The sequence below is a fragment of the Brachyhypopomus gauderio genome, chromosome 5 (genome assembly GCF_052324685.1).
Source record: "Brachyhypopomus gauderio isolate BG-103 chromosome 5, BGAUD_0.2, whole genome shotgun sequence".
In the NCBI taxonomy this organism is placed as follows: domain Eukaryota; kingdom Metazoa; phylum Chordata; class Actinopteri; order Gymnotiformes; family Hypopomidae; genus Brachyhypopomus; species Brachyhypopomus gauderio.
The window spans coordinates 20164952-20186965 of record NC_135215.1 but is presented as its reverse complement, the minus strand read 5'-3'; the positions used below and the strand labels follow the sequence as shown (position 1 = coordinate 20186965).

Sequence of the window (22014 nt, the reverse complement as noted above, 5' to 3'; positions counted from 1 at the left end):
CCCACCCCCACCCCTTGGTGAAATTGTCCAATCACAGGCGTTCAGATGGAGTTCCAATCTCGGTGCGCTGCTGAAGTGACCGACAGTTGAAACCGCTCGAGCACCGCGTGTGTGTCGGTGTTCCTTACGGTGGCGTCTTACAAATACGAAGAAAGCAGACGCTAAAATCTACCGAGTGTTGGGAGACCACCAGGAAGCGGAATCCAAGGTTCAATACATGTCGGCGATAGAAGTGTGATGTCCTCCGTGCTTTACCCGGCACTTCGTTGCTAATTTTGCAAGTGTTTCCATGTACTGATTAACTTGAGCTGCCACAGCTCAAAGTTGCATTATAGAGTCAGACTTTTCCTCATTTCCACCCCTAAATAACACGAATTTGAAGACGAGTGACAAGTCAAGTATGGGATTATTACTGTGATGTGGATTGTAATACCATTTGAAGAAATTATAAGTTTACTTGAGAATAATGTGAGAGGATTCGCGTCCTGGGTTCTCACGTTTCTGGATATTTTAAAAATTATTGGCAACAGTTGAAAGACGTTATTCTTTCTCTCTCAGGTGTCTCGCCTGCGTGCCTTGTGGGACCAAAAATGGGATTCATGCCAGTTTAGTGCTCTGACCCCATTTGGAAGTTCTATCCATGTCTACCCTGTTTTCAGAGATCGTTTCCAATGCTTTCGAAAAAGTTCGCCTATCGACTGATAGGATTTTAAACAGACTTTCACGTTTTGTAATTTCAATCATGAACTTTGGTGTTCGCTTGCTGCAGTTATTTTGTGTGACTCTTCTGTATTTTTCAGCTGTCAAGGTAAGTTTCCATCTCCACATACTGTGGGGGGTCTACTTTGTCAGTTTTAAATCGCAGTAGCCTATGGGTGTCGTGCGCTTGTGTCGCGCAGACACCGGGCGTCCTTGTCGCTCTCCTTGCGAGGTCATTGACCATGTTTTCTGTCTTATAGACTATCTACATAATAGTAATATAAAATCTAATCTGTCAGACGTATCCGATATTTCGTTAGCAAGAAGGTGGATATTAAACATTAATTACTACCAGCTTGTGTATGCTTGCACGTTCGACCGAAGGGGAGCGTGGTGTCGCTGGATTTTGTAAAGGCCTCGTCATAGCTACCTTAAGGATATTAAAGGCGCAGAGGCAGTGGGCGAGAGAAATGCGGGAGCTGGAGCATGCTATATTATATTATACTATATAGAGGTTGGTAAATGCAGTGAATGGAGACCTACGGAAATAATTGATTGGCGTGTCACCAAATGACGTTCACTGGTAACAGTTGGCCGAACGTCGTCATTAATTCGGCCAGCTGATAATTGAAGATACACATTTAATTCGACAGCCTTGGCAGCAATGACATGCTGTAATAAAGCGGTTATTATTAGGAAAGTTCTGACAGTTAACCTTGTCGGATTCGGTAACAACTTTTTTAAAAAGCTCTGTAAAGGCGTAGCACGCATATTGTAAGTTTTGTTGTTTTGCTGCTGAAATAGTCGGTTTGGCTTCAGCCTACTTGAAATGATGCGGTCGTCCCTTAGTGCCAGTCGCCTCACACCAGGGAACATGCTTAGTGAATGAAAACGTGTACTGATGGCGTCCCGGTAAGCACGCGCGATCATTTTTCAGAGGTGCGCCCTCTAGTAGCATATCGTAGTTCATCTACTTGATTTAACAAATTAAATTGCATTTATTTATTTTTAAGAATTATAATATTTAGAGTATATGCTAATTTTATTACTATTGTCTTAGGTCAACGACAACTGCAAACGATTTAGCAAACGGCAGAAACTTATAGATTGTAGTATAATTCTCTGGTATAGAGATGATTTGCAGATTATAATCCTGGTGATTTTGGAAGACAGAGTGATAAATTAGACGTTTGGTAGATAATTCAAATTGCAGTTATCGAACCCCTTGTGTTTCATCTAGCTGGCTTTACCTAAAGATCTATGCCTATTTTATATTATAGACTGTTCTAAGATGACATTTCTGAACCCTCGTAGAGATACAGCCTACAGGCGTGGTGTAATTTAGTCCTTTTAATACGTATAGATTTGGTGCTTCTTTAAAATGTTATTTGCAAACCCAAGCACATTAAAACAGGGCACCCATATGTGGAAACATTCAGCAAACAGTCATTTTGCATCCATTGAGGGTGTAAATCAAAAATCACATCCCTGAATTACTGCCATTCTCATAACAATGATGATAACTGGCTAATATTCTCAATTGTCCTGCTGTGGTTCTTTCCTGATTGCAACCACTTGACAGCATTTGAAATGTGAAGCCAAACCTTGTGACATGCAGATACAAATGTTTTACCTGCTCATGTACCTATAGCCTATGTTCCATATAGGCTAACAAGATATTTGCTATTCATCTATTAGATAATAAAGTGACTAGAATAGAAGTTTCTTAACAGTTTATTGAGCTTTCATAGATTCTTGACTTATGTATAGTTATGCATTAGAGGATGTTTAACTCTGCGTAGTCTCAGGTGTTTTCCAGCAAGATGGACTCTGGTATCATGTTTATGATTTATGATTCACACTTCATTATTGCACCTATTTGACAACATAGGTATGTTTTAAAATTCAGAAACATATATTGTTGAGTTGGCTGTGTTACAAAGATGTCACTTTAAAATGCTTTTAAGGTTGTTGCTACTGAGATTAAAGCAGTCTTTGGAAGCTTCATCATGTTCTGTGTATTAGCGAATAAGTGCTTTTTAGGGGCGTGGTCAAATATCAGTTAGTGCTATTTACATTTTATCACCCATAAGGATAAAACATTGCAACGTAAATGCTTGTGTTTTAGTGTTCAGTTGTACAATGGGCAAATGTTGTATTTTGGTTAGTGAACTATAAAGATCTTAGACTGTGATCTTAAAAATAGTCATCATGTGTGTGGGTTAAGACTGAAAAGGGTTTGGGTTAGCCTTACCCCACACACATTGGCTTCCTTCCCCAGATTACATCATAGCGACAACTGAAGTGGCAACACACAATGGATGATGTTACATCAAGCAGTGTGATTTTCAGGGCATTACAGAGACGAGAGAGGCAAACTACATTTTAAGGCCAGGAAGTGCACTTTGAAGACTGAGAACAAGCCTGGGACTTGTGTTTTAAACTAAATAAAAATAAAGAGCTTATGGGTGTGTGCATCATTGTATTAGAAAAAGTCTCTTTCGTTTTTCACTGATTAAACAATTAATTAGTATGCATTAATCTTTGCTATTTTGTCTTTTATTGTTTTTTTGATTTACCATATTAATATTTTCCATATAGTTTAATTCCAGAAGTGTATTATGAATGGAAATATATTGCATTTCTGACTAAATTCTCTGCTCTTTAACAGAGTGCCTACATCCCCAAAGAAAGTGGAGGAACTACACATGATGGTAAGTAGACGATTTTGCAAAAGATGCATTAGACAGTGCTGATTTACATATTCATTACATGTCTAGATTTAGATGAATACAGCACCCTCTGGTGGGCAGACAAACCCATGCACTGTTGCACTGGCATTTCAGACGGCATTTATGAATAAATCAGCTGCATTGTAACCTGACAGCTTTCTCTGTAAGTTTGCTGTGTATATTAGCAGTCAGCGTCTGGATCTTGTCATAATATAATGACCTCAATACCAGTACATATTGCTCAATTCTCGTCTGGGAAGTGCTGACTTGCGATGACTTGTTTTTGGTTTGGAGGGGTTTTTTTTTTGTTGGGATTTTGCTTTTTTTTAAGTCATGTTCAAGTTTGCCTCTCGTAAGATCTGCTGCTATTACTACACAAATGACACAGATGTGAACTTTCTCTCCATTGCTGTCAGTCTCCATCTCTCACACTGTCACACAAAAGCCCAATCCTGTCTATGTAGGTTATATGCTTAAAGGACATGTGGCTTATTTAAGATCTGCTGGATGTGATTCATGTAATGCAGAATCTCGAGTCCAGTCCAGTGGAAAAGCAGTCCCACACGTGTGACTGCAGACAAAGCGCAGGGACCTGCCTCACAATTTTGCTTTGTTCTTCAGTTCACATACCTCACATAGGTCACATCACCTCACGAAGGTCATGTGTGGCAGTGCACAACAGTTCCTTTGCATTCTGCAGATGCTCTAAATGTATAAACTGAAAAGGGCAGGAGGTACATGGTCAATATCTCTAATCTGAGCGTGTGACTACGTTGGCTAGGATTATTACGTGGAGAACAGCCAGTGTCACAGGCTACCACACCCTGCCGTCATCATCCTTAGGCACAGTCTGCTTTAGCCTCCCAACAAGCTTGGGCTCGTTATTAGGCCTGCTCTGTATTATCATTTTCCGCAATTATCTTTATATTGCCTTTTTCAGTACTGATTCTGACATGTAAATGTGTCTTCAAGCAAATAAATATTTCATTGCACAGCGTGTGCCGTGAACATCCTAACCATGTTCCATCTGTGCATTTCAGTGAACAACGGCCGTCATGTAAAACAACAAATGTAACTAACTTTGTTACTGTTGTTACTAGAACTAGATAAAGTCAGTCTTTGATGCCGATGGCGAAGACGCTTAATTTTGTGCTGTTGCTATCCGCGGGATCTAGGTGAATTTCAAGCGAAAACCTTAACTTGTGCCTCTCTCTACACCCCCCAAACACGCAGTGGTGTCCTTCACGGAGGTGTACAACAAGTCAATATGTCGGCCGCGCGAGCTACTCGTGGAGGTGCAGCAGGAGTACCCCGACGACATCGAGCATATCTTCATTCCGTCCTGCGTGGTGCTGACCCGCTGTGCCGGCTGCTGTAATGACGAGATGCTGGAGTGTGTTCCCATCGCCACGCACAATATCACTCTGGAGGTCAGAAGGCACGGTCAAATACCCATAGGGTCAACCTCCTCTTTGCTGCTCTCATGCCCTGTGCTCAGTTCTGACCTAGTGTTACCGCCCCTTAGTAGCCCCTTAACTTCACACTTCTATATCTTTATCTTTTTTTTTTTTTACATACATTTGTACCTGTTGGCTGTACTTGCCTGGCAGATATGTGCTTAGCTGAATTGCTACTGTTCCATTAACTCACATTCTCACTTGATCCCACTTACCCCAGTGAACTTACTTACCCCAGTGCTCCTGCAATGATTACACAGGGTATAACAATTACTCTCATATGTGTATATATGTGCAATGATGGATTTGCTTCTGTACCCAAGCAAATGTATCATAAACATCAGTAGGTAGTAGAAGCAGTAGGTTATAACAGCATGCATTGAAGCCTTCTTTTCCTTTGTGAGTGTAGTAACAGTAGTAGTGTCACTATTGTGAGGGTTAGAGCAATCCTATATACTGTTTATGTTTAGGGTTAGGGTTAGGTTTGGGCTAGGGTTGGGATGTTTAACCCAGAAAATCAGTAGGGATAGAATGTACATACCAAGAAGAACCAAGTACCTGTCATCCAGAGCCAACCTCAAGCTAGGATTTATTGGCAAACCTCAAACTAGGATTTATTTTATGAGTTTAATATTAAAATGGGTTTAAATGCAGACTTGTGGCTTTCCAAAAGACATCATACAGTACTCAGAATGCACTTTTCCGACAGGACCTACGCATTTTGCGCACCTGTGTGTAGGCGGTGTGTCTACCAGGCACATTGCCTTTCAGACTGTGTAACACTGTGATCTGTTTCCTTACAGGTACAAAGATTAAAACCTCGGCAGATCAGAGGCATCACCCAGATGAGTTTCACAGAGCACATTGAATGCCAGTGCAGGTACGAAAAATGACTGTAACAATGCAAGTCCTCCCCGCACCAAAACATAACCTGAAAACAAATCAGCATTTTGTTCAGAACTGTTGTTAGAATCTCTTTGCTTTCTCTCAGTCTCTATCCTTTCTATCCACTGCTTCCTTCTCATTGTTTGTGGGTAATTGAACAATCCACACCAAGCCTGTTTGCTGTGTATCTGCTGCTCAGGTTGTGGCTATCTAAACTGGAATGGAGTCAGTGGGCACCACCGGGCTGCTTATCTGTTGTCCGTGTGTGTTCAGTTCCATTAAAGTCTAAAACACGCGTAGGATGAACTAATGTCACCCTTTTTTATTCCTCTTCTTCAGGCTAAAGAAAGATATTCAGGAGAAGAAGGAAATGTAAGTCTAGCCACTTTTGCCGCATAACCGTCCTTGGCGTGGTCCACGAGATAGCACCCTGTCTCTAGTTCTCATTCCCTACATGCTTATGTTTAATCTCCTCTGCCATCTGCACTCCTGTGTGTCCCTCCCTTGTTTCCTCATTTCTCTTTGCCACATCAGTGCTTGTCACTCTTGACTTATGTAACATTCACTATCATGTTGTTTGTGATAAACAGTTTTCCATGCTCCTGGGCATCCAGACACAACTCGGCACTTGCTTAGTATAAATTATTCAGTTGTTGAAACAGTGCAGCATGTGTTTCAGCAGTGAATCGAAAGTGACATGCGTAAAACCACCATAAATATTCTGAACTCAGCTACCTCAGAGTTGACATACTGATGAGTTTGGGCAGTTAAGGAGCTGCAAGCTGTCAAGCATTATTACTACTTGAAAGAGCTTTAGAGTGAGAATTACTGTTTGTGCATCTTCATCATCTGTGTTAAAACTGCCATTTGACAGTGACACCCCATACTCAGCGATCTTTTTGCTCATTCCTAACAGTGACCCGGTAATCTTTCTTCATGATCCAAAGTAAACCAGCAAGGTGATTAGGGGTTCATAGTCTGTGATGTCTTTGGAGCCCTCTAATAATTGCATGTGGCTGCTACAGCTGATGACTTTCCTCTCAGTGACCTGAGTGTTGGCCAGTGTGGAACTGTTTCATATGCCCCTCCCTAACTGGCTTATAGTGCCTTTGTCATGTACATTGTGTGCATGTTTCCTGGGTCATGACCATTTTAGTGAGGGAACGGATCTATCCTTAGTGCAGTATCTCAAATACCAAAGGTTATCATTGTGACTTTTCAGGTAAACAGCTTTGAACATGGACACTGTTCCTTGTAAAGCATCAGATTAACATTAGCAGAAGGGAAAATGATATTCTGTTGACGTCACAAGTCCCATTAGTGGGTTATGTTTTTATCTACTTGAGCTTGGGAAGATGCATGGGAAGAAGCCTTAGAACAAACCAGGCTTGTTCATCAAGCGATTCTCATTGGTTAGAATGCCCCTGCATATTCAGGAGTAGTCATATCAATGATGGCTGTCATTGTGACTGTTTGGTTGCTGTGGTTCACTTTTGTCCACTTTGTCTCATCACTTTGTGTCTCATGTCATGCGTCTTGATTGTGGAGTGTTTAATCCATAATGGACCTGACAGTAGCACTGTATCAGTAGTACTGTTATTGTCAGTAGTATCATGTTTTCTTGCTTCTCCATTCAGTTTGTTTTTGTTACAGATGAGAAGTTGTGGGAATGAGTGTAATGTGAGCTGGATGTGGCTTTACATTCCACTATAACCCACTGTGGTGATTTTTGCTTTTGTGTACTTTGAGTTTTGTTGCTGACCTGTTGCATTATTTACCGCAATTCAGTTGTTGTTTTTCGTTGTTCTTTTTTCTTTTTATTTCCTCTTCCAGAAAACCCAGGAAGGGAAAGGGGAAAGGTCAAAAGAAAAAGCGAAAGAAAAACCGCGACAAAATGCGGGACTTGTATGTCACCTCTGCCTTCTCCTCCACCCATCTGCACCTGAGTGTTATGCTCTTGGTCTTCAAGTTCATTTGGGAGGAGATATTTTGTCTCCTTTAATTAACCCAAACGATGATTAATTAGCATTAATTCACACCAAGCACCTCCTCTGGCCTTATCTTTGCTTTGTTTAAAGTAACCATAACGCAGACTTCAACTGCATCCCTCAATCCAATCTTTTCGGGAGGCTTGATTTGCTATTTGGCAATGCTAGAATTGGAACGTGTGATTAGCTGTGTGAAGTACTGACCAATCTGTGGTGCCGGAGCACATTAGCAAAGGCCTCAGTAAATCTGGCTCTGTGATTGGTAAAGGAAGAGGTGTATGTTAACAGAGCACCCTCCCCTTCTCCTATTGCATGGCTTACAGATAATGGTACTAATCTTTTGGGATCTTTGTTGAAATCATGGCCATGTCACTGTTGAGTCTGTCTTCTGTGCTTTGTCTCAAAAGCTATATTTTGTGTGTCATCTTCACTTTTCTAAGTTCTAAGTTGGTCTTTTCTTGTTGCTATATTGTTTGAGACTTGGGGAAAATGTTTGAGATTTGTATCACTTCTTATTTTGCTTTCCCTTCTTTTGTTCCATTGAGTTATGTAAACCAACAAATAGTTTGCTCTGTGTTGTTGGTCTCTTGCCTTTTTGGTTTGGTACTTTAGTTCTGGACATGTAAAAAAAAGTTTTTAGTGTATTGGAGTGTTGGTGTAATTTTATGTTATTTTGGTGACTAGAATCTGTTGATATCGATACAGAAAATGTGATATTGATACAGTTAGGAGTTCTATACTGACAGCTAATGAATTTGGATTGAGTATCAGGTCAGGTTAAATGGGCAGTAAGTAGCTTTTTTCACTCGCAAATTAGAGGCACTGTTTATCCCATGGTCAGATTTGTGGATTGCCACAACATCAAAATAGATATAACACATATAGTCAGAAACTGCAGATGACTGAGCCTTTACTTCATATTATACTTCAGAACATTCCATGCTGACGTTTGATGTGCCGTAGTCGAGACCAGCTTCTCGAAGGAGGGATAGATATACATATATACTACACATACACACACACTTTGCATGTTCTCCCACTTAGAAATCATTGAGGGGTCTTAGGTGGATGTCCACTGTGAGAGACATAATCTTTAAAAAAAAACAATTTGGAAATCACAATGTATGATTTTTAAAATAATTTGTTTGTGTGTTGCTTGCACGCAAATACGTATTTGAACACCTGTGAAAATCAATGTTAATATTTGGTACAGTAGCCTTTGTTTGCAATTACAGAGGTCATACGTTTCCTGTAGTTTTTCACCAGGTTTGCACACACTACAGCAGGGATTTTAGCCTATTCCTCCACACAGATCTTTTCCAGATCAGCCAGGTTTCTGGGCTATTGCTGAGAAACACGGAGGTTGATCTCCCTCCAAAGATTTTCTATAGGGTTTAGGTCTGGAGACTGGCTAGGCCACTCCAGAACCTTCATATGCTTCTTACAGAGCCACTCCTTGGCTATCCTGGCTGTGTGCTTTCATTGAATCATGAAAAGATGCAATGTCATTGTCATGATGAAAGACCCAGCCTCGGGGATGAATAAAGTTTTGCATTTTGAATCCTCTGGATGATCCAAATGGTCATGGGCAAACTAAAGACGGGCCTGGACGTGTGCTGATTTAAGCAGGGGAACCTTCCGTGCCGTGCATGACTTTAAACTATGACGTCTTAGTGTATTACCCACAGTAACAGCTCTCTTCATGTCATTGTCCAGCGCCTCCCGTGTAGTTCTGGGTTGATTCCTCTTAGGATCATTGCTAAGCCACAAGGTGAGATCTTGCATGGAGCCCCAGTCTGAGGGAGATTGACAGTCATGTTTACCTTCTTCCATCTTCTAATAATAGCTTTTTTCACCAAGCTGCTTGGCAATTGCCCCGTAGCCCGTTCCAGCCTTGTGGAGGTCTACAATTTTTTCTCTGGTGTCTTAGCCATGTTATGAGTTGGAGTCTTACTCATTATGTGGGGTGGACAGGTGTCTTTATGCAGCCAACAACTTCAAACAGGTGCTTCTAATTTAGAATAATAAGTGGAGTGGTGGTGGACTTTTTAGAGGCGGACTAACAGGTCTTTGAGGTCCAGAATTTTTGCTGATTGGCAGGTGTTCAAATACGTATTTGCAGCACAACACACAGATTCAACAAGGTACTGGAAACATTCCTCAGAGAGTCTAGTCCATATTGACATGATAGCATCATGCAGTTGTTGCAGATTTGTCGGCTGCACATTCATGATGCAAATCTCCTGTTCCACCACATCCCAAAGGTGCTCAGTTGGATTGAGATCTGGTGACCATGGAGGCCATTCAAGTACAGTGAACTTATTGTCATGTTCAACAAACCAGTCTGAAATGATTCGCGCTTTATGACATGGTGTGTTATACTGCTGGAAGTAGCCATCAGAAGATGAGTACACTGTGGTCATAAAGGGATGGACAGGGTCAGCAACAATACTCAGGTAGGCTGTGGCATTGACATGATGCTCAGTTGGTACTAATGGGTCCAAAGTGTGCCAGGAAAATATCCCCCACACAATTGCACCACCACCAGCCTGAACCATTGATACAAAGCAGGATGGATCTATGCTTTCATGTTGCTGACGCCAAATTCTGACCCTACCATCCGAATGTCGCAGCAGAAATTCAGACTCATCAGACCAGGCAAGATTTTTCCAATCTTCTATTGTCCAATTTTGGTGAGCCTGTTCCAATTTTGCGCAGTTTCTGGTTCTTAGCTCACAGGAGTGGCACCCCGTACTGTAGACCATCCACATCAAGGTTCGACGTGTTGTGCATTCAGAGATGCTCTTCTGCATGCCTCGGTTGTAACGACTGGCTATTTGAGTTACTGTTGCTTCTGAAAATGACAGTACATACAATGACCATATTTAAATTAGGCTTCTGATGTGCTAAATGGTCTTGATAGCTATGTGCCATGTTGAGCTCAATTCTCAAAGATATCTATACCATAAAAGTGAACTGAAGTCCAAGATAGCAGAATTAGTGGTCACTGTTGAACTGACAAATGAGTATATCAAAAAATTACAGATGTTCTCCATAAAATGAAAACAACTGGAGTAAGACCAGATAGAAAGATCCAAGAAAAAACAAAAACATTCAAAATTATGAAACCAACTGAAGTTTCTATATAGGTCATATATCACTATATATCATATTTATATAGGTCATATATCACTCATATATCACTCTATCATATATCATATCTATCTATCATATATCTATCATATATCACTATATAGGTCATATATCACTCATATTACTCTCTTCTGACATTTTAAAAATGTCACTGACATTTAAAAAAACATTGACATGGTTTTTAAAATGATTTCAGATTAGTTCATTAAACACACAACAGATTGGTTCTTGCCCTTGAGTTGTCCTAAATGTCCCATGGAATCACCCTTCTCAACAATACTTTCAGTATCATTATATCACATAGAAGGTGCTATAGAATCAGGGCTAAAGTTTTCATTGACACCACTCCTGTGAAACACCAGAAAATGGCTTTTAAGGCAATTCCAAAAATGATTTTATCAAATATGTATGTGTTCTAACACAAATAGAGCCTTAGTCTTTAATTAAACATACTTTTCACAAGAAAATGCTTACACACCTTATATGGCTAAACCAGATCTATTCTATAGAAAAAGAGAAACTGGTTGCACTACATGTAGCTTTGTGATTATGCAACATCCTGTAAGCACACATAGACATACCAGTAATTAGTTTTGTCCCATCAGGTTATCTTGCTACTGTGTATCCATGTCTAAAGTTTCTTTTATTACCCCACTTAAATATATAAGTGGCCAACGATGGACTTGTTTCCTTATATGATCATAAGCAGGGATATTTTAAACTATTTAACTTTGAATGTAAAGCTCTAATACAGCACTTTAGAGAAGATACAAACTACATTAGTAGTAACCTTTCATAAGGCAGTCTGCTAATGATTAGCGCTTGACTCATAACTGCATTTATTATAGGCATAACCAATGAAGGCTTGTCCTTCCATGTCTGCGCTCATGTGGCTGGGAGCTATAGCTAGAGATAACACAAAAAGTAACACAAAATATAGAATTTTGATATAACACAAAATATAGAAATGCTCAATATGACAATATGAAATGCTCCATAAACTGAAAAATTGGAAGCTACCAAACCACCCAGCCAACCATCACCCAACCAACAAGAAATTAGTGTTGCTGCATCTTCTCACTCAAATGACAAAAGACAAACATGGAAATTACATAATGACAAAATGTACGACTACTCTGAACAAATAGGCTAATGTACAACTGTTCTATATTAAAATATATACTGCTCAAAAAAATAAAGGGAACATTAAAATAACACATCCTAGATCTCAATTAATAAAAATCTTTGAAATCAGTTGAAAATCTCTCATTTCTACCTGTTGTCTGTTCCATTTGCACAAGAGCAGTTGAAATTGATTCACAATCAGTGTTGCTTCCTATCTGAACACGAAGTGTGGATGACTTGGAGTTACATTGTGTTGTTTAAGTGTTCCCTTTATTTTTTTGAGCAGTGTAGTTCACCAGTATAGTTGGGTCAGCAGTATATTGTGTGAGGGTGTTTATTGTTGTCCAGTATGTTAAGGCCAAAGTCTACATTGTAATTTCAGCAGTATCCATTCAAGCTCATTGTGAGGGTTAATTCAGATGACACACAGATGAAGAGGGGAGCCTACCTGATGAAGGCAGGAGCCTACCTGATGACCCTTAAGAAAAGTCTGTGAGGCTGTGGTTTCTTTGAGGCTTGTTAGGATTTGAGTGAATTGGCCCCTTTGTGAAACTCTAATGGTCTGACATTTGACAATATTTGACATATTGTCTGTCTTTTTACGTTAGGTGTATTGAGTGAATATTGACAGAATGTAAACTGTAACCAGGACTATTCCAGTTCTAATTTCTGAAATGTATATTCTTGGGCTTTTAAGAATTGATGGTTCAGTCAAAAATGTTGAATTTTGCACTGTTAAACTTGTCTATTTTTGACAAGGATTTCCTAGTGATAAAACACCTGTTAGACTGTTAAATCTTACTACTGGAAACTTACTCACTTAAGTGGACATGATGTGCACAGAGACAGCACCATTGGGTAGACCAGGAGATCTTATCGACTATATCATATTGAGTATAATGTCGTGTTGTCTGAACAAGATTGTGCCAGGTGTGAATATACCGGTAGCTAAAAGAATTAGGTTTTAGAGTAAATACGCATGCAATAATCTGTAACTAGTCTTCTTCTAAATCAGTTTGAACTACCATTCAGTATTGGTCCTAACTGAAAAGTGGTGGTGATGGTGGATACAAGTTTGTTTGATTTACCTGAGACCCTGAGAAATATCAGCTCATGAGTGTACTCATGGGCTGCTGAGCATCCGATTATCTCATTGACTGTGAATGCCAGTAATTCTGGAAGATGCAGTAATAGACATTGTACCTCATTGCATCTTTTCTCATGAACTTGCACATTTTTTGACGTCTCGCTCAAAAGACGTGACTCCATGTATTCAGCGTTTGTTGTATTCTTAACCACAGTTAGTTAGAGCTTGATAACATTGTAATTCATTTGTACTCATTGGTGACATTACTGAAGTAGAAAGTATTTTTTTCTGTACCTGAAAACTAATGCTGCCTAGAATGGACATGTTTTAGGTTATTTTGAAGCATATGTGAAGCGACTAACTATTGAACTGAATGTATGATCTGTTGAACTGAATGTACTGATGTATTGAACTGACCTAGTGAATTATATGGATTTGTCTTTGCAATATACATAAGCTATGGAACATGTGTGCATAGCAACATGTTCCTGTGGTTTTAAATGTGAATTTGTCTACTGACTGTAATAATATCCCTCCAAAAACCTCAACAAGTAACAACTTAAAAGGGAAATGTTACTGATGTTGTAAAAAGAGTTATATTCGACGGGTTCTTAGGCTCATGTCTCTTAGTGGTAAAGTTTTAGTGGGTGTAAAGATGTAACATTATGCTAATTTATGCTAATTTAGGACTGGATTTTGTCCAAAATATATTAATTCAGATGAAGGGGGTTATGAGGAAATCTAAAACCTTCACTGCAACGGAAATCTCTTTCAGATTGTTTGATCCTCATATTCCTTGGAAAATAATGTGTAAGTAAATAAAGAGGAACATTGTATCTTCAAAGTATTCAGCCCTGCCTCACTCCTTTTTGCTTATTCAAAGATTTATGTGTCAGGAGTAACTTTAGTGTAGGAGAGGTAGAAGGGGAATGTCCACTGTTTGGTGTGTGTGTGGTGTGTGTGCGTGTGTGCACGCGTGCGTGTGCATTTGTAGGTGAGTCTGCATGTTTCTGGTCTCTGGCGATATCTGGTTTCCATGATTGTGTATCATACACCTAAGCAGAGCTTGCAGGTGCATGCCATAGTCAGCCTAACATCACTCAACCCCCCACTCCCCAACCACCCTAATGTGGGGAGTCCCACGGCTTGGTGGCAGGCCCGTGGCTTGGCGTTGAGATAATCCACTGCTTGCTTGTTTGCTGATGCTACCAAAAACTCACCAGTGCATTTCTGTGTGTTACTGGTGAGTCAAAGTGCATTTGATAGATGATGCAAACCCTGAACTATGAGAATGATCCAATTATTTTAAACACCCCCCCCCCCCCCATCTTTTTTCTATATTGTCTCTCCTTCTTCCCCACACATCTTTATATGTCTGTATATCTCTGTCTGCATCTCTGCAGTCTCCCTTTGTCTGTCTCTCTTTCTGGGTACAGCAGTAACTGTAAACCGTGCTCTGAAAGGAGGAAAAGGTTGTTTGTTCAAGACCCGGAGACATGCAGGTGCTCCTGCAAACACTCTGAAGCCGACTGCAAGCTGAGACAGCTCGAACTCAATGAAAGGACATGCAGGTGTGTGTGCATGTGTGTGTAGGGGTATTTTAGTGTAACTGTATGTTGATGCGCTCCCTAAATCATGACAATTGCTTCTCTCCATCCCAGATGTGACAAACCAAGAAGATGAACAGAGATCAGTAGGCATATGGATTCTTGGATGAAGGAATATTGAGTAATAATTCATAGCACAGCACTTTGAAACTTCACCTTTGACCTTTCAGCCTTGGACTATGGAAGCATTCCCCTGACCTGACTGAGGACACAAAGAGAGCAAGAAAGTGTGTGTGAGAGCAAGTGAAACCTCCCCGCTGTATATTTTCAAAGTAAATGTGTATATTAAGCAGATTTAACATTTACAAAGTACGATACAAGTAGAATTGCTGCTAAAGAAACAACACAAAAGGACTGGTTGTGTCAAGTGGTTTGACTAGTGTGGACATATATGTTAAACCACTTGCTGATGCACCATATCACTGGATTTGCTGTGGAGTGTTGTTTGTGTTTTTTTGTTCTTTTTTCACATACATGGACATAAACAGCACTAACCAGAGAACTGAACAGACAGACAAACATCAGCATCCCATCAAAGAGCAGAAGACGTTGTAGCAAACAGCGTTGTTAGCGTTGAAAAGCTGAAAGTTAGCGTTTTTGTGTTTGTTTTGATAGCTTTAATAGCTCCAGACATAAATAGGTTTGCGATGTCTAGAGAAAGTCAGCTTTCGGATGGACGCCATGGAAACCAGGGGCTACTGGGTTCGTCTGCTTTCATAAAGGGATTTAAGTTTTTCGATACAGAAACCACTTTGATTCGATTCTGTGACTCGACTCCATTCTCTACTGAAAGACAGATGACTACTTGAGATTTATGAAATCCTTTTTGTGTAAAATTGCATTCGTTTTCTGATATTCAGCATTTCAGTGAATCACATAACATGGAGAATTCAGATACGAGGTCATTTGAATGTTCATTGTTAATATCCCTTTTTCCACATTTCATGATGAAAGTCCATAATTTATAATATTTAGTATATTTTCGATATTCTTAGACTCTGTATTTAATTGGATCTATTTATGTTCAGTGTTATATTCTGAAATCCTTTTTTCTGTCTGCAATATCACCATAGATACAAGAGATAACATTCCCTGATCATTTATTTTTCTCAGTTTGCCTTTAAAGCTGTTTTCTCTGCGTATGTATGTATTGTGTGATTTCTGACAGGGTGTATGCATGTGTGTATGTGTGTGAGATTCAGAGAGAGAGGGAGATGGAGAGAGAGAGAGAAAAAAGAGAGAGAGACAGAGAGAGAGCATATGTGGATAGCCAAAAAGAATCATAGGCCACCGAGCCCCTACTACCTTTATATTTTTCTGTCATATGAGACTGCCTGATTTTAGTTTATTTACATTTATTTATTCACTCCCTGTAAATATGTTAACATCTTTGTGTCTGTTTAATATAGTTTTAAATTATTCTGCCATTTCTATAAAATGCTATTTGAAAACCATGCTTCCTTTGATAATTTTGCCATATTTCATAATTCCACATTTTATTTCTATAGTTTGTGTTTTCGTCCCTTGGACCCAGGTAAAGAGTTAGCCCCTGACCATTGGGCAAATGTTGGGAGTTAGTGTTTGTGTCTTGATTATGGGAGATGATGTTAAAAGTGAATGCTACTCATGGGAAAAAGATAGGGAAAGTCTTCAGTTGAGAAGAATTCTACAGATGGCCATTACTAAAAGTGGAATTGATATTAGCCTTGCTTTTGTTTGTCAGTTTCATTTTTTAAATCCCTCACCAAAGCAATACTCTGTTAAATAACAGAGTGTCTTCGATGGAAAGGGGACCATATTAAAACTTTGACACATAAATGCAGAGTTTATGTAACGCATGCCATGACGTCTGTTGGCACAGACCTGTGGAATTCCATGGCATTTATTCCAAAAAGGTTGATGATTGAGTCCAGCTGCCCATCTGCCACTTGTGTGCCATCTATATAGTGTTGAGGAACTTTTGTCAAATCAAATGAGCAACAGCAGAGGGGTGCTTGGAACTTAGACCGGATTAAAGAGCAGCATTAGAGAAAGGTTAACTGCATACAACCAATTTCTGTTGTGCTCTGTTTGACTTTAGAAACTGATTAATGATCTTCAAATGTTATGCTTTCATTGCCTGTTAACCTACATTTAGGACCTTTGTAGGTTAGAATATATAACAGGCACAATTTGTGTTCACTCTCTTCAGGCTCTTCATCAGTTGTTGGTTTCCAAACACAGGACTGCTGTTTTCTGGACATTGCTGGATGGCAGACAACTCTCTAACCAGCCATTAAAACGACGTACAAACTCCAGCCTGGTAAACCTCTACCAGTCATACACTCTCAACCATGCCAGTATCACATAGGCCTACAGAGTTAATTCTGTTGAGAATGGCCCTCCAGCAAAATAAAATTTGGTCAGCAGGGGTCCTCTGGTAAGAAACTGATCAGTGATGAATGGGGTATCTAATGAAATCAGTGACCAGTTATTACAGGTGCAAGGTAGGTGTTACTAATGAAGTGGGTTGTACAATTATATATACTGTATGTATACTTTTGGATAAATATATAAAACAGTTTCATTAGTAATTGCAGTTGGCAATGATGTAAGAACTGCTGTGCATGTACTGAGCACCCATTTTGTGATGCAGAACAAAGAATGAGATCTACTGTAAAATGTGTAGCATTAATTTACAGCTTTTATCCAAAGCAACTTATTGTAACAAAAAACAGTTTAAGTAATTGAGGGTTAAAGGCTTTGCTCAGAGGCCCAGCAGTGGTAACTTGATAACAGTGGAGCTTGACCAGTAACCTTCTGATTACTAGGCCAGTATTGTTACTACTAAGCTACCCCTCCCTTGTACCATATTAATTCACCAATGGCTAAACAATTTATTAAGGTGTTATATATCTATATCTAGACATAGAATATATAGACAGCTTGGAACGCTGAGTAGACTGCCACGACATTGTTGGAATGTCAGGTTGCAAAGTTTTGTGTCTAACTTCTTCAATGTAGGCCCCATGAACTGCAGTTAGCAAAATGTTGGAGAGAGAAATGATTGCTTCTGGCATCACTCAACACAGAAGCAAGATTTAACTAGACATATTTACCAGTTCCAATTAAAAAAACGCACCACCTTTGCCACTAAACTTCTTAGGCCTCAAACATCTGTGTTCACACAAATATCTGGCTCATATTACGGTGGAGAACTATATTCTGTGAGAAATCTCTGATGCATGTAACCTTCTGGCAGAGCAGTAGATTGTGGTCATTTGTAAGGCCTTCTCTGTTTGACTGGAGACTTTGCATTTGTCTGCCAAACCCTAGTTTCCTTGACAGAGGCAGCAGTCAGTAGACTAAAAAAGTTGTTTGTGGGGACTGTGCAGTGTTTATTTAGAGAGAGATATATTTAGCCTTACTAGTAATCCACTCATTCTGGATTAGATGCCTTGTTTGATAATTTTTGAGCATGTGAACTGGTTCACTTGAACAACTTTTCTGTACCTATGGAATAAAATGGAACCCATCCACTTTTCCCCACTCTCCAAAAAATCCCGGACTGGCTGAAGCTCATGCTGAGGTAAAACACACTAGGAATGTTGTAAGTGATTTAATCTTGTTAGAGGAAGGATTTGTGGTAGTCAGATATGCACTTTTCTATTTGTCAACTAGAAAAGTGCACGTCTGGATATACCACTGAATTATGGCTTTCCTGTTCCACTATTATGGTTTTTCTCATTTATTAATTATTTTAATTTTGAGTTTTCATTTTGTCCTTATTGTATATTACAGTATGAAACATGCATTGCTACAGTATTTGCAAATGGAAAGCTGACAGCTTTCAATTTTGCTTAGTTTAAAACAAACCAAAACCTTATTTGCCCCAGCTGACATATTCATATCCACTGGAAACTGTTCAAACATTACTAAATTACCCTTTGTAGAAGATGTTGTGTTGTTTTTTTTTCAGATAAAGGTTTATTTCAGAAAAGTTTTCAAGTTTTCATGACTCTATTCTGTCTTCTAGCCTATTTACCATCATGTCTGGGGTAAATATTGTTTGCAGTCTGGGTTGATGACTACACCCACTCTTCTACAGTGTATGGAATTAGAGAGAGACAACACTTTATTAATCCCCAACTTAAGAGTGTTACAGCAGCATATATGCAAGAAAAACACAAAATGCACAGTGGGTAAGCAGACATAATAAAAAATAAAATACAATTGTTTAGTGAGAAAGACTGCACAACAGAAATATATTGACACATTTGTGTGTGTATGTTTGTGTGGATGTGAGTGTGTGTGTGTGTGTGTGTGTATGCATGAGGGTATATAAACCTGAGTTTATGAGTCAGCGACCTAAACCTGTAGCTATGCTAAAGTGCAAAGAATACTACTGTAAAGGTGTTATATAGTATTGCATATGTATTGCCATATAAGTATTGTGGCTACAGGTAATTAAGGCCAAAGTTGTTGGTACGGTTAGTGTTACAGTATTGTTCTGTCATACGTACCCCCAAAATGCTGTAAAATTCTGTAAAATATAGCGTACAAAAGAGGTTGACCGGTGAAGAAGTAGTACTAAAGTGCAGTGCAGATGATGCATAAATGTGCAATAGTGTAAGGAATTCCTGGGTGCTGCATTTGTCTTGGCAACACCTATCCATGTGCTTTGTTTTGTTCTTCTCTCTGTTCGGCCCTTTTCTTTATTTCTCCATCCTTGATTTATGTCACCTGTGTCGATAGCTCTGATTGGAATCACCTGTGTCTAGTTAACTTCTCCCTTGTTTAGCTCTATATTTAAGCTCTGTATTCAGTTTGCTTCCTGGATGGTTATTGTTGGTTCCCATGTCTACCTCCATGTTTTTTATGTTCCTTTAATGGTGCTGTTTGTTTTTGTATGCTCTCTGTATTCCCTGATTTGTGTTATTTACATTTATCAGTTTAGAGTTTCACTTCATCCAGCCCTGTGTATTACATTTGTGTGGTTTGTATTTAGTGTGCCTTTGTTTTTATTAAACCCTCCTGTACTTGCATACAACCCTCTGTCTTGTTCCAACCCTTACAGCTGCCTGAAACACAGATGAGCTAGAGTTTTGCAGTCTGGTGGCTGTGGGGAGAAATAAAAAAGCATATTTTCAATCATTTAGCATTTTCTGTAGAGGGTGAGAGGGGTTTCTATGATTACTCACATCTTTGTGCAACAACACCATCAGGATCCACTACCTTTCCTACCTTCAGTAATTTCAGCTGCCCTCTCATCTGGTGAGCTGTGATCAGGGCTGGACTGGGACAAAAAAATCGGCACTGGCATTTTTGGTTTAGACCGGCCCCTCATAATTAGCGGAGCACAACCAACTTGTAATTTATGTATTTGTGGTATGGCGTGGAAAAAAAATTACTGGTTAAAGTCATTGGATTCAATCTTAGCATTATTATATCACAATCACTTTTATGATTTTATTGAAATCATCTCTAATATGTATTTTCTGAATTTCTCCGATATAACAGCTCAATTCTAATTCTTCAGGTTAAAGGTGCTCCCTCCTTAAAACAGCTATAACGTATTTATATCTGGATAAAAACAGCTGTTTTATGAATTCATGCAATGCAAACATGTCTTTAAAGCATTTCACACCGTTTTACTCTTATTCAGTGTGGGCATATCTTTTGCTAATAATACTTTTATATTTTTTTACACTTACTGTAGTCATGCTTAAATTGCAATGCTGTTATTTATCATTTATAAGTTTTAAAATCTGTAATTTTACTTGTTTGAGTGCTTTTTAAAACATGTTGAACCACAGCATAGAGGCTACAAATTCAAACTGCTATGCAGCCTTTCAACACACCTTTAACCTAAATATCTAAAATGCTATGATAACCTAAAATGGACACTTGCTGCTCATCCAACACTTCTCAGTCTTGATCATTTGCTATTTTATCAGAATAAGGGTGCGTGGCTGCCAGGTTTTGGGAAGTATGCAAATATCAATTAATATTGATACTAAACCAGGGGCGCAGATGGCACTGGGGACGGGGGGGACATGTCCCCTACAGATTTATATCGACCCCATCCGAAATCTAGCATCTACAAGCATAAACGTATATATTGTACAGCTTGGTCCCCCTCACTTCAGAATTTCCATCTGCGCCGATGTACTAAACAATCACCATTGCTCAGCATTCTCATGTGATAAAGTCCCTGTGTTATCCTAACATTACTACCTGCTTACGTACTACACGTTCCCGCTAAGTTTGTCCCTCGGTTTCTCTTTCACAAGCCTGTATCTCTGGCTGCTCCTCTCCCTGTCTGCTGCTGCTGTCTTCACCTACAGAGGACGTGGAGGCTATAGCCGCGAACATGTCTGTGATTTTTACACATTTTGTAGCATCTACATTCAGACTCTTCAATTTCTACGCACGTAACTTCTCCGCACCCCCTTTCTGCCGCTTCTGTTGCTCCATGCTGCCTCTCCTTTAGCAACATGCTCAACACTGAACGTAGCGGGAGTTACAGCGGACCACGCAGAGAAAGGGTGGGGCCGCTTTCGTCCTATATCCTGATTGGTTCAGTCCACTGTCTATATTGAAGATGGGCCAATGGGGCGGTCTCTTAGAAAAAAAGGGAAGGAAAAAAATTGGCCCCTGAGGACTGTCGGCCCACCGGGCAAATGCCCGGTACGCCAGATTACCAGTCCAGCCCTGGCTGTCTGAATGGGGGTACAGGTATGAAATCACCATTTGGGGATAAGGAAAACACAAAGTTTGTGAATGGCCCAGTATCAAACAAGACTGTGTTCAGCTCATTTGCCTTCATACATTCAACCTGCTGACTGTAGAGCAGTTTATAGAATGACACCTTTTTTCCATCTTTCACCTTAATGGTTGTTTATTTTCAAAACGCCCAATCTTAACGTCTTCACGTTCTCTCATGTTTCGTCCTGGAATTACAAAACGTAATACAAGAGAACTGTTCAGTTGTCACGTTGAGGACCCCGGCCCCTCCCTTTTGGGCGTGTGTCAACGTAGTCCACGTGCTTTGTCTGCGTCAGTGTATATACGTGGGTAGGGTTTTGTTGTGTGATTAATAAGTCTCACCTGTGAATCGTCTCGTGATCACGTGGGGCTACTGTGGTTTGTCTATTTAATGTGCGCTCGCGCAGTGTCCTGTGCTCGTCAATGTCTAAAGTCTACACGTTGCTGTGTGTGTGTGTATCGCTGTTCTTCGTGCGCTATTGCGCAATACCCGTGATTAAGTAAAGTGACGTATCTGTGAAGGATTGTGTGTCT

General features: G+C 39.7%; 1 protein-coding gene across 6 annotated transcripts; it reads left to right on the top strand.

Annotated features, from left to right (window-relative positions):
• Positions 1 to 64: 64 nt before the first annotated feature.
• Positions 65 to 20183, top strand: vegfab (vascular endothelial growth factor Ab). Of its 6 annotated transcripts, XM_077006323.1 has the most exons (9): positions 77 to 208; positions 559 to 808; positions 3371 to 3413; positions 4665 to 4861; positions 5692 to 5768; positions 6113 to 6145; positions 7607 to 7678; positions 14530 to 14697; positions 14788 to 19912. In XM_077006323.1, exons 2-9 carry the CDS (start codon positions 641 to 643, stop codon positions 14807 to 14809), a joined length of 780 nt encoding a protein of 259 aa, XP_076862438.1. In that variant the 5' UTR covers positions 77 to 208; positions 559 to 640; the 3' UTR covers positions 14810 to 19912. The 6 variants fall into 6 exon arrangements, with proteins under 6 accessions (XP_076862439.1, XP_076862437.1, XP_076862441.1 ...); XM_077006324.1 differs by having other exon boundaries at positions 65 to 808; positions 14563 to 14697; positions 14788 to 20183; XM_077006322.1 differs by having other exon boundaries at positions 65 to 808.
• The last annotated feature ends 1831 nt before the right edge of the window (positions 20184 to 22014 follow it).

Excerpts from the sequence above, each read along its gene's own strand:
- vegfab (XM_077006322.1), top strand. The coding sequence starts at position 641 with ATGTCTACCCTGTTTTCAGAGATCGTTTCCAATGCTTTCGAAAAAGTT. Across the intron at positions 809-3,370 it reads TGTATTTTTCAGCTGTCAAG|AGTGCCTACATCCCCAAAGA; the intron begins GTAAGTTTCCAT and ends GCTCTTTAACAG. Across the intron at positions 3,414-4,664 it reads TGGAGGAACTACACATGATG|TGGTGTCCTTCACGGAGGTG; the intron begins GTAAGTAGACGA and ends CCAAACACGCAG.